General features: G+C 45.0%; 3 protein-coding genes across 5 annotated transcripts in view; all 3 read left to right on the forward strand.

Annotated features, from left to right (window-relative positions):
* Nucleotides 1–4,160: 4,160 nt before the first annotated feature.
* Nucleotides 4,161–5,237, forward strand: LOC137305109 (E3 ubiquitin-protein ligase TRIM39-like; the record flags this gene model as incomplete). Its single annotated transcript, XM_067973898.1, has 1 exon — nt 4,161–5,237. A coding segment is annotated over one exon (585 nt), but the record flags the coding sequence as incomplete, so codon positions are not given.
* On the forward strand, nt 4,230–15,603 carry LOC137305105 (uncharacterized). The gene is made up of 4 exons (XM_067973893.1): nt 4,230–4,309; nt 6,118–6,267; nt 9,490–12,134; nt 15,523–15,603. Exons 2-3 carry the CDS (start codon nt 6,237–6,239, stop codon nt 10,140–10,142), a joined length of 684 nt encoding a protein of 227 aa, XP_067829994.1. The 5' UTR covers nt 4,230–4,309; nt 6,118–6,236; the 3' UTR covers nt 10,143–12,134; nt 15,523–15,603.
* A 52-nt stretch (nt 15,604–15,655) lies between these two features.
* Nucleotides 15,656–22,869, forward strand: part of LOC137305098 (butyrophilin subfamily 1 member A1-like) — a 39,489-nt gene continuing 32,275 nt past the window's right edge. For 2 of the 3 annotated variants that reach the window (XM_067973880.1, XM_067973881.1), the window contains exons 1-2: nt 15,656–15,735; nt 18,932–19,019. In XM_067973880.1, coding sequence (XP_067829981.1) covers nt 18,962–19,019 — 58 coding nt within the window. In that variant the 5' untranslated portion in view covers nt 15,656–15,735; nt 18,932–18,961. Of the gene's footprint in view, nt 15,736–18,931; nt 19,020–19,609; nt 19,660–22,869 lie in introns of all 3 variants that reach the window. The other variant, XM_067973879.1, reaches the window with a different exon arrangement.

Here is a 22,869-nt window from a genome sequence, read left to right on the forward strand (position 1 = left end):
GGTTGGGTTAGGGATCAAGAGTTTTGAAAGGAAAGAGAAGGCATTAGATCAGAGCTGTGTCACACACATTTTAAAAGCCAGATGAATTCATGTTGGATTCACAGCAAGGCAAAAGCTAGATGGCCATCCTGTTGTATGGGGTTACTGGCTTTCCCAGGTACATAGATGGTCCCACATTGCTTTGCAAGTCCCTACATTTAACCCCCTCAACAGAAAGGGTTTCCATTCCCTGAATGTTCAGATTGTGTGTGACAACAGGAAAATGTCAATGTGAAATTAGTGGAAAGTTGCCAGGAAGCTTTCACCCTGCACTCTTAAAGGAAGAAAAATACGTCTATGGACAGAAAGTGGGTGATACGAATAATAGTCCCACTACAAGTTACATGAATAGTGCCAGGGCAGTGCTACAGAGGTACCTGCCTCCACCAATCCTCTACCTACTCAATGACAACTGCAAAGGACATCAGAGTACAATTGATCAATGAAGTTTCTCATCTGTTTATCAAAGTCTACCGATGTCACCAGTGCTGTAACTATCAGAGCATCCCAATTTTACAAAGGGGGCCTCAGACAGGCGTTAGGCTCCCTATTTACATATGCAAAGACCTTAACGTCTGTTTCAAGATATTATTTCATCCAGATGTGAACAGCACTTCCAGGGACGAGAGAGAGATCTCTGACTGGGAACCAGGTCTCAATCCACCCACAGAAACATGACACCAGCAGTTTGAATCAGGAAGTACTGAAACTGATCATAACTTCCAGACAGCTCCTTGCCATTTATGGTACTTTGTGTTTTAGGGTGAGTGGCTACAATCATTAACTCAATTCAGTTTATGGATCTATATCTTACACCGTGTTTCACCAGAGGGTTTGGAGTCGTCAGCGAGTTCGGATCAGAGCAAAGTGCAATGGAATCTCGATCTCCGCCTCCTCCCTTCCTCTCTCTCCAATCCCTCTCTCACCCTGCCCCCCACTGCCAATCCTCCATGAACCTTCACCCTCCCCGCCTGGGTTCAATTAATCCCAGTGGCAGAGGTGGGGAGAAGGGGAGGGGACATTGGGGGGTCCGATTGCAGGGTGTGTAAAGAGGTTCACATGGGGAGGTAGCACTCCACAAGCTGTGGCGTAAATGCACTGACCTGATGGATCCGGCCCCTCACGCCTCCTTTTACCTGCTGGGATTCCCGCGGCCTGGAACAAATAAAAATTTAGATAAAATGGAGGCATGCAGCCTCTGCAAAAGATTTTACTGACTGACCTGCCTCCTGAGAGTGGGTTGGTCACCCACCCCCGACCCGCATCGGTTAAACCTGGGAGTGGGCGTGTTGGAGCCGGTTGCAGTCGCGCTTTAAATTTTTACAATTTTTACTTCGCACCCGATCCCAACCCACCCGTTCTTGGGGGTTAAAATTCCCCCCACTGTATCTGTGAGTGGGACTGATGTTGATTTCCAGAACCTGACACACAAATCCGATATTTCAACTAGATCCGCTTTCTATCGGATGCATTTAATAATTGGTGTCATTTCTGCTGTCTGATTTTCAGATATATCCTCTTTCTATCCGTGTGTTGGCAGCAGTGAGAATTCGGAATGATCAACAGCTTGTAACAATTTGGTGTAATTTCTGCTGTCCGGATATAGACGGTCAGTCTCTGTCAACTCAGATTTGTTTTATTTATTTCAGGAGGAAACTTGTCAGAAGATGAGGTCGGACATGGTCTTTACTGAAACTCTGCACAGTTTGCTAAAATAACTCAGAATAGAGTTTATAGTCAATTTATAACCAACTGTTTAATATTTGCAGGGTTAGCGAGGATGGTTATCTAGCGCCATTAGCAGATATTGAAAAATTCACCGGCCCTTTACAGTACACAGTGTGGAGAGAAATGATGGATGCCATTAACCCTGGTAAAATTCATATAGGTTCCTTGGTCCTGATTTATGACTCATTTTTATGTATAAGGAATCAAATTATAACAAAAAAAGTATCTTTAGGAACAAAGTAGTTGCAAAGGATCGCGGTTAAAACCGGCCCTGAATGGAATTAAAGTGTTATTCATGCACCAAATCCACCTTCTAAACAGCATCGCCTTCATCTAGTCAGCTGAAAATTTCAGCTCTCCCAATATGACCAACACAGGGACCCTCAGATGAACCACTGTCTCCAGAAACCTGCAATACTTTGCAAACTTCAGCAAAAGGCAACTCCTCCTTTTCCTGCAGAACTTTCCTCCTCTACAATACGGCATCCTCCTGATCTATCTCCATCTTGTGTGCCAGACTCATGTCCATGACCATGGTTGGGACAGGAAGCCTGAGGAGACCTGGGAACGAGGCTTTGCCTGCCCGTTGAGGGAGGAGGAGTGGCGAGGGGTATGAAGTTAACTGGTGCTCACTGTGGACGTGGGGAGCAAGCACTGGATTGCAACCCACTTCCTGAAAGTGTCACCAAGGCTTAATCTCTTGAATGTCTTAAGGAGACATTGCACTCGCCCGAGACGAATGTCTTTTATTTATCCAGGGAGAGTATCAGGGTAGAGATATGACAGTGGGGCATCACATTGAATAGCTGCTGGTGTTATATCTCCACATGCAGCCCCGTATGAAGCCTGTTTGTTTCCATGGACCAGGCCGGAGATGTCGGGAGGTTCAGATCTTGGCCAATATTTTCTAGTCAATATTGAGGAGGCATTTAGTTTTCTACGATGAGCACTGGGAGGCGACCTTTCTGTTGATATGTATTAACATAATTGTGACTAAGTAAAGTTTCTGTGTCCTTGTCCCCAGCACATGGTGTAGGAGTTTCAGTAGGAGGAGAGTAAACTCTGCGATTGGGGCCTAGTAAAACTCATTAGGGGAGCTGTTAGCTGGTGTGGGACCAGGTCATTACTTTGCCCCCAAATTACTCCGGCTGCTTGTCCTCCTGCCCCGTGTCCGCTGGGAGCTTGACCCGTTGGGAGTGAAGATCACTGTTCCGGTCTCCACTCATGGTAACTGTGTTGTCCATACGTGGGGCGAGTGTGGGGAACGCAGGGACTCCTCACTCGGGGCACAGAACTGAAGCATCACTTTGGGTTCTCCTGTTATTTGAATTTCATTAGGACGGAGCGGCCTCCTTCTCCAGGAATGTGTATCTCCAGAGTAATGAGGAGGTTCCTGTTGATTAGTGTGACTACCCCCTGCTCCTGGCTGAGTAGAAGGCGGCCAGCATTTGTCCCACCCACTCGCTCATAAACTTGGTGTGTTCTGAGGGTGGTGAGGAGGGTCTCCTGTAGAAATGGTGCTTCAACCTGTCCTTTCATGTAGATCAGTTTTGTTTTGCCTGATTATGTGTTGGAGTCTGTTGAGATTCATGGATATAATTTAGTTGATGGGCTGTATTCAGGGTGATGTTGGTTTGCTGTATCCAGGGTGTTTTTTCTGTTGGTTGGGGGGTGTGGGGAGGGGGGTCTCTGAATCTGGGCGCTGCCCGGTTGTTCCAATTTTGCTCGTGTTCCTGGTCAGGTTCCTTCGACAGATCGAGTTGTGGGCCGCAGCTTCTTTATCCCCTTGCTTCTCCACTTCTCCACTTTGAATTGTTTATTCTCTCCCTTCCTTACTTTTCCCCCTGCGGTATCTCTTTTTCTCCCTCCCTCTGCAGATTTGTTCTTGTTCCCATTTCCTCTGCTGAGTTCTTAAAATTTAGTTTCCCTCCGCTCTCTCTTGTTTCTCTCTTTCCTCCTTATTTTGATCTTTTGCCCTTTTCCTTCCCTTCTTTCTTTCCCTTTGGTGTCTGTATCTTCCCCCTCTCCCCTCAGCGATCCCGTTGATTGGTGATGTGGGGGTATCAGGGGTGACGCCTTCAGGCCGAGATTGTGCCTCCAAACCACGTCGGAGCCTCTTGGCGCCGGTTCCTTGTGAATCTCTAAAGGCCCCTGGGTCACTGTGCAGGGGCTGAGAGCCGCAGGGGACTGGGGGGCCGCAGGGTTCATTGCAGCGGGTCAGGATCGAAGTGTCCACCTGAGGTCAGAGCGGTCCCAGGAGCGTAAACCCCCGGGTGGGAGCAGATTCCAATAACAGAACCTGGAGCCCTTTAAACACACCGGAGGTCCCGGGAATCCCCCGAGTGGGCACTTTAAACAGGAAAGTGTTTGAATAAATCACAGCAACAAACTGAATCACTGACTGTTATTTTCACTCTCCCCCAGCTCCAGCCTCTCTGACTCTGGATCCGAAGACAAACCATCCCGAGCTCATCGTGTCTGAGGACCGGACCAGTGTGAGAGACGGAGACAAACAGCAGCGGCTCCCTGACACCCCGGAGAGGTTTGATTATTGGTCCTGTGTCCTGGGATCGGAGGGATTCACATCAGGGAGACATTACTGGGAGGTGGAGGTGGGGGACAAGACTTGGTGGGAGATGGGAGTGGCCCGAGAGTCTGCCGAGAGGAAAGGGGGAGTCGGCCTGAGTCCTGAGACCGGATACTGGGCTGTGGGGCTGTTCCCTGGAAGACGCTATCGTGCCGGCACCTCCCCCTCACGGACCCCCCTCACCCCGAGTGTGGATCCCCGGAAGATCGGGGTGTACCTGGACTATGAGGGCGGACAGGTGTCATTTTACAATGCGGACAACATGTCCCATCTCCACACTTTCACCCACACTTTCACTGAGAGACTCTTTCCGATCTTCAATCCGGGACTGAATAATGACGGCGGGAAAAACTCAGCACCGCTGACAATCTGCGGGGTTAAAGGTCACTGACCGGGCCATCCCATAATTCCACACCGCCTCCTGCCAGCTGCAAACTGCTGGGCGTCGGCCCCAGTGGTGCGGATGGTGCAAATGTCACCTGAGGTCAGGGTGGGTACAACCGAGTGACAATGTCTTGTTGGTGATATTTGTTTGTTTAATCGGTGCAGTGGAACAAACTCATGGCAACTGGTCCAGAGATTCCAGTAAAATTAAATAAAAAACCTCAAGAACATCGAGAATCATCGGGGCGCAGAGACTGAGGGGAATTAAAACATGGGCAGTGCTCCCTCAGTCCTGCCCTGAAGTGTCAGCCTGGATTATGTGCTCAAGTCTGTGGAGTGGAAGAGAGGCAAGAGTGTTCCCACTGAGTGAAGGCTGTCAGTGAGTCAAGGCACACTCTGTGAATGGTGCTGAAATAGCTGAGGAGAAAGCTGGAAGAGACCCAGGAGAGTAAACGCAATGTAATTATGGCCAAACAATGCAGAGCATCAATCAACAAGCTAATAAGATACTGAATTACATCATCTTAATAGTAGAATATGTCAGAGGAAGTAATAATCAAACTGTATAGTACTCTGGTCAGAATACCTTTAATACTTTTAAAGTGTCAGCATTGACACTCTCACCTCTGAGTGAGAAGATCATGTCCCATTCCAGAGACTTGAGCACATAATCGAGGCTGAGGGAGCGCTGTAGTGTCAGAGGTGCCGTCTTTTGGATGAGACTTTAAACAAAGGCCCCGTCCACCCTCTGAGGTGGATGTAAAAGATGCTGTGGCACTATTCGAAGGAGAGCAGGCGAGTTCTCCCCGGTGTCCTGGCCAATATTTGTCCCTGAACCAACATCATTAAACAGATGATCTGGTCATTTATCTCGTTGTTTGTGGGACCTTGCTGTGCACAAATTGTCTGCCATGATTCCCTACATTACAACAGCAAATACACTTCAAAAGTCCATAATTGGCTGTAAAGCATCAGAGAAATTGTGAAAGACGCTATATAAATGCAAGTTCTTTCTTTCTTACTGCGTCGAGTTCTGGTCACTAAGAAACAAGGGAGACATTCAAATGTTGGAGGCAGTGCAGAGAAGAGCCACAAAGCTGGAGCCCAGTGTCAGGGGTCTGAGTTACAAGGAAAGACTGGGTTTTTCAGCTTGGAAAGTAGGTGGCTGAAAGGTGATAAGGAGATCTGTAAGATTGTTAAAGGTGTAGAAAAACTCAGCTGAGAATATTACTTTAAATTATACTGAGGGAGTAGAATCAGGCGGCATATGTTCAAACTAGCAAAACATCATTCTCGGGCTGGTATTTGTCCCTGAAGCAACATCATTAAACAGATGATCTGGTCTTTTATCTCATTGCTGTTTGTGGATTTCCCCCCAGAGCTGACTTCAGGTGGAGGTCCCTTTTGACGGCCGGACCTCTTAGCATTGGATGGTGGCCACGGCCAGAGGTCGAGCACCCCGGGGCAGCCCGCCAGCTATGTGACGCCGCAACATTGGATGGTCCAATTGGCCTCAGGACCCGAAGAAGGTAAGTCCGTGAGGTGGGACGGTCTCGATGTCTAGAGGGGGCAACAAGAGCGGCTGAAGCAAAGGCTGGTTTTGGGGCACCTGGAAGAGCCCTCCTGCTCTTCCCGATCCCACTTTAATGAAGGGGAACTTTCCTCTGGGATCCTCTTTGGCCGGGCTGCCAGCCGATAGTGCTCGGAGTGTACACAGTACAGGCTCTGCCTGATTCAGTCAAATAAGGGCAATCAGTGTTGTGTGTATATCATATGACCCGGATTTGCATTTTAAATGGGCCTACCACCTGACTCGGGGCTGCACCGGCCGCCCAGCGGTCGGTCTGAGGAAATATTGCCGTTTGCACAGCAAACAGATGGTATATCACTGCCCACCAATTTTGGGGGCACTGCCACCTTATTTCCGTGGGAGGCCTGAAAATTCACCCCAAAGAGTCATCAACACGTGGAGTGAAGTTCCAGATAGAGCAATGGATACTAATACCCTGGAATCGTTCAAGAAACAATTCAATGCTACAATGGGGGGATGTTAAGATCTCTCCGGATGGATAGATGTATCAAGATGGGCAGAATGGCCTTCCTCATCTGCAATTATCTTGGAATCTTGTTTTGGTTCCCATGTGTGCTTTGAATTGTCAGTGGGACTAATTTCATGTCAATGTCCATAACTACACAGAAATGTAACTTTCCAGATGTATTTTGTTTCTGTCACTGTCCCAGCGAGAATATCGCAGAGTTGATATTTTTGCAATCACTTTGATATGATTGATCTTGCTACCACTAGCCTGACAATCTATTGAGCACAGAACACTCTCAGTGTGAGCGAAGGTCTGTGTTTATTAGATTAGAAGGCAGCTTATCAGAACAGGAGGTAATGCCTGCTCTTTGCATAGAATCTACAGTACAAAAACAGGCCATTCGGCCCAACTGGTCTATGCCAGCGTTTATGCTCCACACGAGCCTCCTCCCACCCTTCTTCATCTAACCCCATCAACATATCCTTCTATTCCTTTCTCCCACGTGTTTATCTAGCTTCCCCTTAAGTGTATCTACGCTAGTCGCCTCAACTACTCCCTGTGGTAGAGAGTTCCACATTCTCACCACTCTCTGGGTAAAGAAGTTTCTCCTGAATTCTCTATTGGATTTATTAGTGACTATCCTATATTTATGGTCCCTAATTCTGGTCTTCCCGACAAGTGGAAACATCTTCTCTATGTCTACCCTATCAAACCCTTTCATAATCTTAAAGACCTCTATCAGGTCACCCCTCAGTCTTCTCTTTTCCAGAGAAAAGAGCCCCAGCCTGTTCAATCTTTCCTGATAGATATAATCTCTCAGTTCTGGCATCACCCTAGTAAATCTTTTGCTCCTTCTCCAGTGTCTCTATATCCTTTTTATAATATGGAGACCAGAACTGCATACAATACTCCAAGTGTGGTCTAACTAAGGTTCTATACAAATTTAATATAACTTCTCTGCTTTTCAATTCTATCCCTCTAGAAATGAACCCCAGTGCTTGGTTTGGTTTTTTTATGGCCTTAACCGCCATTGCTACTTTTAGTGATTTGTGTATCTGTACCCCCAGATCCCTCTGCTTCTCTACCCCATTTACACTCTTATTTTCCAAGCAGTATGTGGCCTCCTTATTCTTCCTACCAAAATGTACCACCTCACACTTAACCATATTGAAATTCATTTGCATGAAATTCATTTGCATGTTTACTAATGTCTCCCTGTATTTTGTCGCAGTCCTCCTCACTATTAACTACACCCCCCAATTTGGTGTCATCCACAAATTTTGAAATTGTACTTCCAATTCCTGCGTCCAAATCGTTTATGTAAATAGTGAACAACAATGGTCCCAGGACCGATCCTTGTGGAACATCACTTCCCACCTTTTGCCAGTCTGAGTAACTACCTTTAACCTACTCTCTGTTTTCTGTTTTATAGCCAGCTTGCCATCCATTCTGCTACATATCCCCTGACTCCACATGCTCTGACCTTCGTCATGATTCTACTATATGGTACCTTATCGAAGGCCTTTTGAAAATCCAAATATATTACATCTACTGCATTACCCTTGTCTAACCTTTCTGTTACTTTTTCTTTTGAAATTTATGTTGACTATTCTTTATTATATTTTTGTTTCCTCCCACCGATGTAAAGCTAATTGGTCTATAGTTCCCTGGATTTGTTCTATCTCCCTTTTTAAATTTAGGAATCACAATAGCTGTCCACCAGTCCTCTGGCACTGTTCCCTTTTCTAATGAATTTTTATATGTATGTAATAGTGCCTCTGTAATCTCTTCCCTAACTTTTTAATATGCGCGGATTCAATCCATCCGGACCAGGGGTTTATCCTCTCTAAGTTTGATTAGTTTATCAATTATCTCCCCCTTTCTATCTTAAATGTCTTCATACCTTTTTTGATCTCTTCTTCTAATGTCATGCCCACCGTGTTTGTCTCCCTGGTAAATACTGAGGCAAAGTAATTATTTAGTATTTCTGCCATTTCACTGTCATTACCTGTGAGTTTATCGTGTGTATCCCTTAGTGGTCTTATCCCTATCCTGATTTTTCTTTTGTTATTTGTGTCTGTAGAATAATTTACTAATTCTTTTTATATTCCTTGCTAATTTAATTTTGTAATTTCTCTTTGCCTTCCTAAGTGTTTTTCTGACTTATTTCTGAAGCTTTTCATATTCCCTTTTGTCATCCTCTCCTTTATTGTCTATGTATTTAATGTATGCCTTTTTCTTTAGTTTCAATTTTGCCCTTATTTCTTGTTTCATCCATGGTATATCATTACTGGCTAATTTCTTTTTGCTTTTTAGTGGGATATATTTCTCCTGGACTCTGTTGATCACTGTTTTAACTGTTTCCCACTGATGTTCTATTTCTTTGTTTGTCAGTAAAGTTGTCTTTGTATAAATTTTAAGTAACTCAATAATTTACCAAAATATTTATTTTCCCATTTTATTATGTCAACTATGTCATATTAATAAAGTTATTGGCTATGACTATATGTTGTCATTAGTCTGCCCTTTATAAGAGCTTGGAAAATAAAACTTTAAATCCCAAATATTCAAAAATATGTCTAAATTTCTCCAAAAGGGCCACTAATTTAGCTTATTGAAACTGCCTGAACACCACCAGTGAAGTAATGTCTGATGCATTGCGAAGTCCTGTATGTTGTAATGTTTTAATGCCCTGCATATTGTAATGTTCAGTGCACTGCAGGGGCGATGGCAAGGAGGGGGCATGTTCAGGCTGTCCAAACAAATTGCGGAAGCAGCATCCTACAGACAGAGCTAAGCGATCCCACAAGCAATGGATAAGATCAAAGCTCTGCAGTTCAGCCACATCCAGTTGTGAATGGCGGTGGACAATTAAACAACTAACAGGTGGAGGAGGCTCCGTGAACGTCTCCATCTTCAATGATGGCAGAGCCCAGCACGTGAGTGCAAAAGACAAGGCTGAAGCATTTGCAACCATCTTCAGCCAGAAGAGCCAAGCGAATGATCCATCTTGGCCTCCTCCCGATATCCCCACCATCACAGAAGCCAGTCTTCAGCCAATTCAAATCACTCCACATGATATCAAGAAATGGCTGAGCGCACTGGATACAGCAAAGTCTATGGGCCCCAACAACATCCCGGCCGTAGTGCTGAAGACTTGTGCTCCAGAACTAGCCGCGCCTCTAGCCAAGCTGTTCCAGTACAGCTACAACACTGGCATCTACCCGACAAAGTGGAAAATTGCCCAGGTATGTCCTGTCCACAAAAAGCAGGACAAATCCAATCCGGCCAATTACCACCCCATCAGTCGACTCTCAATTATAAGCAAAGCGATGGAAGGTGTCATCGACAGTGCTATCAAGTAGCACTTACTCACCTACAACCTGCTCACTGATGCTCAATTTGGGTTCCGCCAGGACAACTCTGCTCCAGACCTCAAACATGGACAAAAGAGCTGAATTCCAGAGGTGAGGTGAGAGTGACTGCCCTTGACATCAAGGCAGCATTTGACCAAGTGTGGCATCAAGGAGCCCGAGTAAAATTGAAGTCAATGGGAATCAGGGGGAAATCTCTCCAGTGGCTGGAGTCATACCTAGCACAAAGGAAGATGGTAGTGGTTGTTAGAGGCCAATCATCTCAGCCCCAGGACATTGCTGCAGGAGTTCCTCAGGGCCCAGCCATCTTCAGCTGCTTCATCAATGACCTTCCCTCCATCATAAGGTCAGGAGTGGGGACGTTCGCTGATGATTGCACAGTGTTCAGTTCCATTCGCAACCCCTCAGATAATGAAGCAGTCTGTGCCCACATGCAGCAAGACCTGGACAACATCCAGGCTTGGGCTGATAAATGGCAAGTAATATTTGTGCCACAGAAGTGCCAGGCAATGACCATCTCCAACAAGAGAGAGTCTAACCATCTCCCCTTGACATAAAAACATAAGAACATAAGAAATAGGAGCAGGAGTAGGCCATATGGCCCCTTGAGCCTGCTTCGCAAATTCAATCAGATCATGGTTGATCTTCGACCTCAACTCCACTTTCCTGCCCAATCCCCATATCCCTTGATTCCCCTAGAGTCCAAAAATCTATCCATCTCAGCCTTGAATATATTCAATGACTCAGCATCCACAGCCCTCTGGGGTAGAGAATTCCAAAGATTCACAACCCTCTGAGTGAAGAAATTCCTCCTCATCTCAGTCTTGGATTGCAGACCCCTTATCCTGGAATTATGCCCCCTGGTTCTGGACTCTCCAGCCAAGGGAAACATCTCTCAGCATCTATCCTGTCAAGCCCCCTCATAATCTGATATGTTTCAATGAGATCACCTCTCATTCTTCCAAACTCCAGAGAGTATAGGCCCATTCTACTCAACCTCTCTTCATAGGACAACCCTCTCATCCCAGGACATTCAATGGCATTACCATCGCTGAATCCCCCACCATCAACATCCTGGGGGTGACCATTGAACAGAAACTTTTAACTGGACGAGCCACATAAATACTGTAGCTACAAGAGCAGGTCAGAGGCTGGGTATTCTGCGGCGAGTGACTCACCTCCTGACTCCCCAAAGCCTTTCCACCATCTACAAGCCACAAGCCAGGAGTGTGATGGAATACTCTCCACTTGCCTGGATGAGTGCAGCTCCAACAACACTCAAGAAGCTCGACACCATCCAGGACAAAGCAGCCCGCTTGATTGACACCCCATCCACCACCCTAAACATTCACTCCCTTCACCACCGGCGCACATTAGTTGGGCTTGTGCTTCTAATTGTTCACTGTGATATTGCAGTGAATAGTAGTGAAGTTATTGATAGACTAGTAACCAGCGCTTGGACTTCCTGCTTTGGAGTTTTTGACTGACAAGACTGTTCTTTCCTCTTCATTTGCTTTATTTGAATTGTTAGATTAATGGAAGGAATAAAGGTGGTGAGACTGCTCTAAAACCACGTGGTCCCTGGTTGGGAGCGATGTAAACTTGAGGTGAAATTTGCAGAGGTCTCTCTCACCAGTGGGGCCTCACATGCTGCGCCCGGCTGATCACAGCATTGCGGGCGGACTGCCCACGATTTCCCTCCCACTCACATCACTTGATGAAAAACCCCGGGCAATGAAATCACACTTTTCCAATAAGCTGCCTGGACCATGTGAGGCTCTGCCAGTTACACACGGCCTCGTAAAATTCCACCCTGGCTCTTTTCACCTCCGGTGATATCCTCAATTTCCAGTAAAGTATGTACCTGACCAAACATAAATATACTTGGGACATCAACACAGAGGGAAATAAAAATAAAACAGAGTAAGAAGTGATCTGGGATAAATTCTGAGGACAGTTCCACCTGTGAAAAGCAGCTTCTTGGTAAGTCAATTTCCTCACTTTATTTGCTTCACTAAAAAGGTTTTCATGTTCTTTTTGGATAAAATTGTTATTTTTGGTTAACTAGAGACCAGTAAACATGAAATTAATAACCATTTCTATAACCGGAGTAATGAAAATAAATAATAAAAACAGCTGGAAATCTGATAGACAGATGCTGTAAATACACAGGTCAGTCATCACCTGACAGGTTAATATTTCGGGTATACACCCTGCATCGGAACTGGGAACTGAAAGATCAGCGAGGGCCCCTGTCGGGCTGGGGGAAAGGTAAAACAAACGGTAGGAGGAATAAGAAGACCACATACTCCTTAGAAAATAAGAGTCTAAATGGGGTAGAGGAGCAAAGGGATCTAGGGGTACAGACACACAAATCATTTTAAGTAGCAACGTAAGTTAACAAGGTCATAAAAAGGCAAACAAAGCACAGGTTCATTTCTAGAGGAATAGAATTGAAAAGCAGGACAGTTATATTAAACTTGTATCGAACCTTGGTTAGACCACACTTCAGAACTGTGCACAGTTCTGGTCTCTATATTACAAAAAGGGTATAGAGGCATCAGAGAAGGTGCAAAAGAAATTCACAAAGATGATACCAGAACTGAGAGGTTACAACTATCAGAAAAGATTCAACAGGCTGGGACTCTTTTCTCCAGAAAAAAGACTGAGAGGTGACTTGACAGAGGTCTTTAAAATTATGAAGGGGGTTGATAGGGTCGACCTAGAGAAGGATATGCTGATCGGATTAGATGAAATGGGAGGAGGCTCGTGTGGAGCATAAACACTGGTATAGATCAGCTGTGCCGAATGGCCTGTTTCTGTGCTGTAAATTCTATGTAAAATGATGTAAAAAGAAATAGATGGTCAATTGTAGAGAGGAATTTACTGGGTAGAATGAGGTGCAAGGCAGGGACCTGGTGACCTTCCTGCCTGTAATGTTGCTCCACAGGTGGACGGTGACCCTCCATCGCCGTGTTTGAGATGGATTCCAGCTGTCCAGGTCTTCACTTCCGTTTCATCCTTCGCCTCATCCGGCGCTTTAACAAAAACAACTTTTAGTTTCTTCCTCCCAGGTGTCGGGGACCGCGGGCTTCACCGGCTCTTAGAGCAGGGGATGTCCAAGATCCAGTTTCATGGCCATCTGATTCCACCGTGAATCTTCACCCATTCCCCGCCTTTCCCCCCTCACTGGAGCTGGTTTCTCCACCATGACCAGTCCCCAGACTTCCCCAATGGGCCGCCACCTTCAACCACCCTTAGATCAGGGGGTGTCCAACATACGGTCCGCGGACCCCATCCCTGCCCCTGGAACAGTTCCATCCGGCCCGCCCGCCGACTCCCCCTCAGAGGTGGACTGACTCGGGGGAAATTTCCCTGAAATCTCGCCCGATGAATCCGGAGCCCTGGAACTTTCTAAAGCCGCTCTTTCCCGGGGCTCGGAGGCGTTTCCCGCCACGCGCTGCTGAGTCCCCCACGCACCTCGTGCTCGCTCATCCTCCAATCACAGCTTCCTCTCTCCAGCCGTTCGAGCTTTGACCATTGGGTTTTGAAGCTCTGCTCGCGCCCGTCCATCATAGAATTATAGAAAATTTACGGCCATTCGGCCCAGTGTGTCCACGCGGGCCAAAAATGAGCCACCCGGCCTAATCCCACTTTCCAGCACTTGGTCCGTAGCCCTGTAGGTTACGGCACTTCAGGTGCACATCCAGGTACTTTTTAAATGAGTTGAGGGTTTCTGCCTCTCCCACCCTTTCAGGCAGTGAGTTCCAGACCCCCACCAACCTCTGGGTGAAAAAAATTCTCCTCAGCTCCCCGCTAAATCTTCTACAAATCACTTTAATCTATGCCCCCTGGTTATTGACCCCTCTGCTAAGGGAAATAGGTCCTTCCACCCACTCTATCTACGCCCCTCATAATTTTATACACCTCAATTAAATCACCCCTCAGCCTCCTCTGTTCCAAAGAGAACAACCCCAGCCTATCCAATCTTTCCTCATAGCTAAAATTCTCCAGTCCTGGCAACACGGATTGCAGCGGTTCAAGAAGGCAGCTCACCACCACCTTCTCAAGGGCAATTAGGGATGGGCAATAAATGCTGGCCCCGCCAGCGACGCACACATCCCATGAACGAATAAAAAAAATCCACGTAAATCTCCTCTGTACCCTCTCGAGTGCAATCACATCTTTCCTGTAATGTGACCAGAACTGTACACAGTACACTAGCTGTGTCCGAACCAGTGTTTTATCAGCCGCCTTCACTCTCTCTCTGCAGCGGGTGTCGTGCTCCTCCGCTCTACAGTTTAATACTGTTTATAATGAAATATATCTGATCAGAAAAGGTGGGGCAGGGAAATGGAAAAGCAGAGGGGGTTTGATAGGGAGAGGTTCAGCTTCACCCCACGTTAAAAGGAGTAAAACACAAAGGCTGAAAAAAGAAAGAGCTGAGAAAAAGATGAAAATCTGGTTGAGTGAAGCGACTGGGATGAGGAGGTGGTGACAGTGAGCTTCCTCTCTGAGACCAAATCCACGGAGCACTTACACCGAGTGACCAAATCCAGGGACCACTTACACCGAGTGATCAAATCCAGGGGCCACTTACACCGAGTGACCAAATCCAGGGGCCACTTACACCGAGTGACCAAATCCAGGGGCCACTTACACCGAGTGACCAAATCCAGGGGCCACTTACACCGAGCGACCAAATCCAGGGGCCACTTACACCGAGCGACCAAACCCAGGGACCACTTACACCGAGAGACCAGATCCATGGACCACTTACACCGAGAGACCAAATCCAGGGACCACTTACACCGAGACTATAAAATGGGAGTCAGAGTGCCTCAGTATGGGCAATGGTCATGGTGGTGAAACCAGCTCGAGTGAATGAAGGGAGGAAATTGGACCAGAAGACAGTTCCCTGAATGAACAATTCAAGAGACGGTTTTGTGACTGGTCTGTATGACCGGTGGGCACCTAAGGGACTGGAGGGTATGGTGGATAATGCAAATAATATTAATTAAGTTCATAAGTTTCCTTTGTTTTTGCTTAAGTTCTTTATTGGTTGTGTCCCTCTAAAAGGGGCCACTTTTATTAGATTTTTTGTTTGATGATTCTGGGACAACCCAGTATCTCCTCATAGTTTCATTAAGAAATGGCAACTTGGAGGTGTAGATAACCCAATGAGATGCATTACACCAATATACACCTTTTGGACTATAACCTGGTGGTGTAAGATTCCTTACAATTATTACACCAATATACACATTACACCAATATACCCACCTATCTCTTGCAGAGTTTCACTCTCTCGGTCCCGCCCATTTATTGTATCCATTTTGTGGAATTTAACTTTATTTCCGTGTCTCCCCAGAGCGGCTGCTGTTCCCTCCCGACCTCCACCCCCCGTGTGTCCATTAACTCCACATTAAAGAGACCGGCCCGGTCTGAACCCGTTTATTACAATCTGTTCCTGTGCCCATGTTACAAACTCACCGAAGATGAGCGGGGACAAGGTGCGGGCAGGAAGTTCTGGGTGAGGAGGGTCCCGGTGAGAAGGAAACCGGCTGCTCAAAGTGTGGAACAGGTTAGTGGGCTCGGGAATATTTCACCGCCCGGGGAGTTGGCTGAGAATCATTGGGCCAAAGGGTTCACTTTCGGATTTATCACCGGGAATCAGTGAGCGTGAAACCCGCAGCCCAGTCCCACCCTCCAGACCCTGAGAGCGGGTCCGGGGGAGAAGCTTCAGTTCATTCCCTGACCCGGGGGCGCAGGCGGCAGCCGCCCCTTTCAGGGTAATGGGAAGGGGCGGGGGCTTCTGCAGGGGTCGGTGGGATGGGAATCGTTGTCTCCTCTGGTCTTCCTGACCGGATACTGGGATTTATATGTTTACAGCGGTGATTTTCAAACTATCATGTGCGGGAATTCCCTGGTCCGCTGGGCTGCGTGGCTTTAGATTGGATTGAGTCCAGAAGGAAGTGAGATTTTCTGTTCAATGGGCTGCAACGCCCCATCACTGGGCAGGTATATTTTGGTAGTAAACACCATGTATTATTTGGTCTGTAAACACCATGTATTATTGTTCAATATGTATAAATGCGTAGGCTTCAAGGAGATCTTGAAACATTTGCCTGAGGAAGGAGAAAATCTCCGAAAGCTTGTGAATTTAAAATAAAATTGCTGGACTATAACTTGGTGTTGTAAAATTGTTTACAATGGGCAGGTATAGGCTGTGTAGAAACTGAATTAGGTGACAGGGCAGAACTTGTTTGAGAAATCCTGTTCTTCCACCAACTTCTCCCACTTTCATTATCACTTGTTTGATCCAGTATTGATCAGATGTAATTGTTTCTTGTCCCATGGTCAGTATTTTTGTTATCGGCTGGGGCTCTTTTCTCTGGAAAAGAGAAGACTGAGAGGTGACCTGATAGAGATGTGTAAAATTATGAAAGGGTTGGATAGGGTGGACAAAGAGAAGATGTTTCCACTTGGGGGCAGCGAGGGGGAGATGTCCAAAACTCGGGGCCATCAATATACGATAGTTACTAATAAATCCAATAAGGAATTCAGGAGAAACCCCTTTAATCAGACTGGTGGGAATGTGGAACTTTGCTACCATCATGTTTTTAAGATGAAGGTACATTTTTGGAACACGTGGTTCTGTTTTCTTGTCGTGATCTCTACTCTTTATTCCGAAAAGAACAATCAGGGTTTTATTTTCTCCCTTTCCTTGAAATGGTTGTGTTGGTGCCGGTCACCCTCCAGTATCTTGCCCAAGTAGCGGTTAATTATGTGTAGCCCTTGACTGTGAATGACAGGCTATTTGGCCATACAGGCATCACAGCCGAGCTCGATCTTGTCTCCAGCCTGTGCAGTTCTAGAATAGTGATCAGGAATGGTAGCCTTGGCTGATTTTTCTCCTAATCTAGTGGCAGTGAGGCCAATTGTACTACTTTGGTCCCTGTCCTGGCTAAGATTAATCAACATGTTACCGGCCAGGGATCAAACTTTGGACTGTTCTGGTCTGTATGATCGCTGGATAAACTTATTGGGCCATTGTGGGAGTGGGTTTAGTGTTGACTGTTTTGAGCATCTGTTCTCACTGCAGTGATATTAGACCAGTCTGAGACTAAGAGAGGCAGGGGACAGCAGCAGCAGCTTGTAATGGCATTCCTGAGCCTCCCTCTCATTAACATTTTGCTATATTACTGAGACAAGTGAAGGGGTGATGGGGAATGAGGTGCATTATGGAGGGAGAAGGGGAGGACTTGACTCACGTGAACCTGCGGGAATAGGGGATGAATAAATGGGGCATTGCATAAATGTCTCCAACAGTACATGTGGCCAAAAACCCTATCCAAATGCCTGACAAATCCTTTCGGGGGGAAAGTGAGGAACAGGGAGAAATGAAGGGATTTTATACCATTGAGAGTGCTGACATAGAATAACAAGGAAAAGTACACTAGAAGCAACAAGCCCAGACTTTTCTCAAAGATCATCACCACCATTTCAACATATTCAATTTCTTCTCTTTAGAACTTCTCCTTATCTCTTGATCCCATTTATAGTCCACTTTAATTTGCCATTTTTAAAATTGATGCACTCTTGGACTGTGCTGCCTGGCCCCTCCCTAATTGCCACAACGGTGTGTCTTGCTCGGGCAGTTTAAGGGCAGTTAAGAGTCAACCACATCGCTGTGGCATTGGAGCTGCATATCAGCCTGACCGGGTAAGGACAGCGGGATTCCTTCACATTAGTGAATCAGTTAGATTTTTACAATAATCCGACAGCTTCATGTTCACTTTTCCTGATACCAGCTTTTGATTTCCACATTTAAAAAAAACTGAATTCAAATTCTTGAACTGCTGTGGTGGGATTTAAACTCTCATTCTCTGGATTATTAGTCCAAGCCTCTAGATTACTAGTCCAATATCATAACCATTACATCACCGTACCCTTATTTCACAATTCTCTTAACCTTTGAATGAATTGGTTCAGAGTGACTTTATTTTGTACTCCCAACTTTCTAATTCTTAACCTCTGCCCCTCAGTATTTGAACCTTTCACTATAGTGAGCAAGTTAACTGGATGAGTTTTATCAATTTCCTCCTTAATCCTGAAAAATGAAATTACATCATCTCGAAGTCTCCCCATTTCTAAAGGAAACAATTCTAACTTCTTCAACCTTTCCTCACAGTGTAAATTCCTGATGCTTGGAATCATTTTAGTTGTTCCTCTCTGTACCTTCTGAAGGGCAATAATGTCCTTCTTATAATTAGATTATCAGGCTGCACTGCATTCCAAATGGGGTTGCACCAATATCTTATATAGGAACAGAATAACCTCTTGTGCAAATGATATCCTGTATCTTGACGTTTTACTGCAGCTTAACACAATCGTGATGATTTCACAACTCTGACCATTCTAATACTCCTGGATCTCTTTCCTGATCAGTGTTTCTCTACAGTATTTGTGAGAATCATCTTACTGAGGAATGTTCCCACTTTACTGAAACAAAAGGGAAGTTTATAAACTGTATAACTTATTAATTAGAAAATTTTGAAAAAACAAACTTATTCAAGAACATGGACAAGACACGAGCAACAAATGTCGGCCCTGAAATTATACTGTGGGATATTGTCGTACAAATGATTTAATGTGTTTGTCTGAAATTCCACTCTCCATTATTTTACGAGAAGTGTTAACTGACTTATTTTAAATGGGTTACATTTCAGTGCTGTAGTTCTGTCTCTAAGAAATATAACACAGAATTCTCTTTTCAGGTGAAAAACTTCAATCAGTTCTTTACAAAGATGAAAGGAAGATGCTTCAGTATTGTGTTCCTACTTGGTCTTCATACTGTAATGTTGGGTAAGCAATGGAATCGTTAATTTAAATCTTACTGACGCCTTGTTTTGAAACAAGTGTATCTTTACCAGTTTAGCTAAATTATAGCACGGAAAAGGCCATTCGGCCCAAACAAGGGCCATTTTCATGGATAAAACCCACCTACCCCTCTTCCTATGCATCCCTCAATCTGTTCTCTCCACAGAAATGTCTCCTGAACCCATTATGCTTCAATGGCATTCACTAGCAGCTTATTCCACAACTCTATGTGGAGTAAGTTACCAGGGAAGGCCATGACAAAGGGTGTACACACACACATTCCGAACTTGTCCTTTCTCTTTAGAGGTTGATGGACCTGTTGTGTATTTCCAGCATTTTCTGTTTTAGATTTCCATCATTTGTAATTTTTCTTTCTTCTCATTATTGCCACAGCTCTGTTACTCCAAGGGTGAAAAAAGTTCCACCTGCCTTTCCTTGTACTCCTAATTCCCCATTTCTGTCCTGTGTATTTGAATCTTTCATCATACTGAAGACTTTATCAGGACCAGTTTGAAAATTCCCTTCAGAATCTCAAACACTTCAGTTAAATGACTCAATTTATCCTCTTTTTCCAGAGAGAACAAATCCAACAATGTCAGCAAATGTGGGAGCCGATTTGTACACAGTAAGGTCACACAAACAGCAAATGAATTAAATGACCAGATAATCTGTTCTTGGTGTTGCTTGAGGGAGGAATGTTGGCCAGGACACTGGGAGAATTCCCTACTCTTCTTCAAATAGTGCCAAGGGATCTTTTACACCCACCAGAACAGGCAGACGGGGCTTCGGTTTAATGTCTGATTGAAAAGGCAGTACCTCCAATAATACAACACTCACACAGTACTGCGCTGAAGTGTCAGCTTTTATTGTTTGCTCAAGTACTGAAGTGGGGCTCGAATGTAGCAAACATCAGCTTATTATCGGGTTTAAAAAATTGAAGTGTATTCAGAGAAGTTCTTTGTTCAGAATTAGGAGCTGAACTGAGGAACACTATTAATCTGGAAACAAGTCAGCTGAATGCCTCATTCAAACAGCCTGCTCGGAATACCAGTAATGGAGCTGAATATTCTGCTTCTTGCACCTGGGAATCAGGAATCGCTTCACAGCCTGTGTCACCACTTGGAATTTCTTCCATGTTATGTAGATGTGTAAACACTGACTGAGTTACCCAGAAATTGCTGGAGTAGGGTTGTTGTGTTAGGCTATGGGAAAATCGTGGCTGCCCCATTCCCCTGGTGCAAATCATTCAGCAGTTTCATGCTCCCTGAAACCACCAGGATTTTTTTTTTATTCGTTCATGGGATGTGGGGGTCACTGGCAAGGCCAGCACTTATTGCCCATCCCTAATTGCCCTTGAGAAGGTGGTGATGAGCCGCCTTCTTGAACTGCTGCAGTCCATGTGGTGAAGGTTCTCCCACAGTGCTGTTAGGTTGGGAGTTCCAGGATTTTGACCCAACGGCCATATATTTCCAAGTCAGGATGGTGTGTGACTTGGAGGGGAACATGCAGGTGGTGTTGTTCCCATGTGCCTGCTGCCCTTGTCCTTCTAGGTGGTAGAGGTCGCGGGTTTGGGAGGTGCTGTCGAAGAAGCCTTGGCGAGTTGCTGCAGTGCATCCTGTGGATGGTACACACTGCTGATATGGTGCACTGGTGATGAAGGGAGTGAATGTTTAGGGTGGTGGATGGGATGCCAATCAAGCTGGCTGCTTTGTCCTGAATGGTGACGAGCTTCTTGAGTGTTGTTGGAGCTGTACTTATCCAGCCAAGTGGAGAGTATTCCATCACACTCCTGACTTGTGCCTTGTAGATGGTGGGCTGGGACCAGTATCCTAGTGAACTGGATAATTAGGGCTGTAGATAGGGCTTTGAACTAAAAAAAAAAGGGGGGAAAGGGATCAGGTTAGGGGAAAATATAGAAATCTAAAGAGAAAAGTCAAGGCAACAGAGCAGTATAGCGATTTGGGTAAGGAAAAGCAGAGTGTGTCAGGAAGGGACAGAGTTTAATGGTAATAGTGCATCAGTGAATAAGGTCAAAGCAGGGAATAATGGTAAGAAGTTAAAATTAAAGGCTCTTTACCTGAATGCACGAAGCATTCGTAACAAGATAGTCGAATTAGTAGCACAAATAGAGATAAATGGGTTTGATCTAATAGCCATTACAGAGATATGGTTGCAAGGTGACCAAGGTTGGGAACTAAATATCCCAGGGTACTTGACGTTTAGAAAAGACAGGGAGAATGGAAAAGGAGGGGGTGTAGCCCTGATGATAAAGGATGACATGAGGACAGTGGTGAGAAAGGATCTTGGCTCAGAAGATCAGGAAGTAGAATCAGTATAGGTGGAAATAACAAGGGGCAGAAAACACTGGTGGGGGAGTAGTTTATAGGCCCTCTAACAGTAGCTACACCTTTGGACAGAGTATTAATCAAGAAATAATAGGAGCTTGTAACAAAGGTAGTGCAATAATCAAGGGGACTTTAATCTTCATATGGACTGGGCAAATCAAATTGGCAAAGGTAGTCTGGAGGACGAGTTCATGGAATGCATTCGAGACAGTTTCCTAGAACAATACGTCATGGAACCAACCAGGGAACAGGCTATTTTAGATCTTGTATTGTGTAATAAGACAGGGTTAATTAGTAATCTCACAGTAAGGGATCCTCTGGGGAAGAGTGATCATAATATGATCGAATTTCACATGGAGTTTGAGAGTGACATATTTAAGTCCAAAACTACAGTCTTAAACTTAAACAAAGCCAATTACATAGGTATGAGAGGCGAGTTGGCTAAGGTAGATTGGGAAATTAGATTAAAAGATATGACGATAGATAAGCAATGGCAAACGTTTAAAGAAATATTTCAATATTCTCAATGAATATACATTCGATTGAGAAATAAAAACTCCATGGGAAAAGTGATTCATCCGTGGCTAACTATGTATTAGATTAAAAGGAAAGGACTATAACATTGCCAAGAAGAGTAGTAAACCTGAGGATTGGGAGAGTTAGAAACCAGCAAAGGATGACCAAAAAGCTGGATAAAAAGGGAGAAAATAGAATGAGAGTAAACTAGTAAGAAATATAAAAACAGATTGTAAGAGCTTTTACAAGTATGTAAAAAGGAAGAGAGCAGCAAAAGTAAACGTTGGTCCCTTAGAGGCGGAGACAGGAGAAATTATATTGGGGAATAACGAAATGGCAGAGACTTTAAACAAATATTTTGTATCTGTCTTCACAGTAGAAGACACAAAAAGCATACCAGAAATAGTGGGGAACCAAGGGGCTAATGAGAGTGAGGAACTTAAAGTAATTAATATCAGTAGAGAAAAACTACTAGAGAAACTAATGGGACTAAAAGCCAATAAATCCCCAGGACCTGATGGCCTTCATTCTAGAGTTCTAAAAGAGGTGTCTGCAGAGATCGTGGATGCATTGGTAGTGATCTTCCAAAATCCCTAGATTCTAGAACGGTCCCAGTGGATTGGAAGGTAGCAAATGTAACCCCGCTATTGAAGAAAGGAGGGAGAGGGAAAACTGGGAACTACAGGCCAGTAAGCCTGACATCAGTCATCAGGAAAATGCTGGAATCCATTCTTAAGGAAGTAGTAACAGGGCACTTGGAAAATCATAATATGATTAGGCAGAATCAACATGATTTTATGAAAGGGAAATCGTGTTTGACAAATTGATTAGTGTTTTGAGGATGTAACTAGCAGGGTAGATAAAGGGGAACCAGTGGATGTCGTATATTTGGATTTTCAAAAGGCATTCGATAATGTGCCACATTAAAGATTGTTAGACAAGATTAGGGCTCATGGGGTTGGGGGTAACATATT

This window comes from Heptranchias perlo, chromosome 39, assembly GCF_035084215.1.
Source record: "Heptranchias perlo isolate sHepPer1 chromosome 39, sHepPer1.hap1, whole genome shotgun sequence".
NCBI lineage: Eukaryota > Metazoa > Chordata > Chondrichthyes > Hexanchiformes > Hexanchidae > Heptranchias > Heptranchias perlo.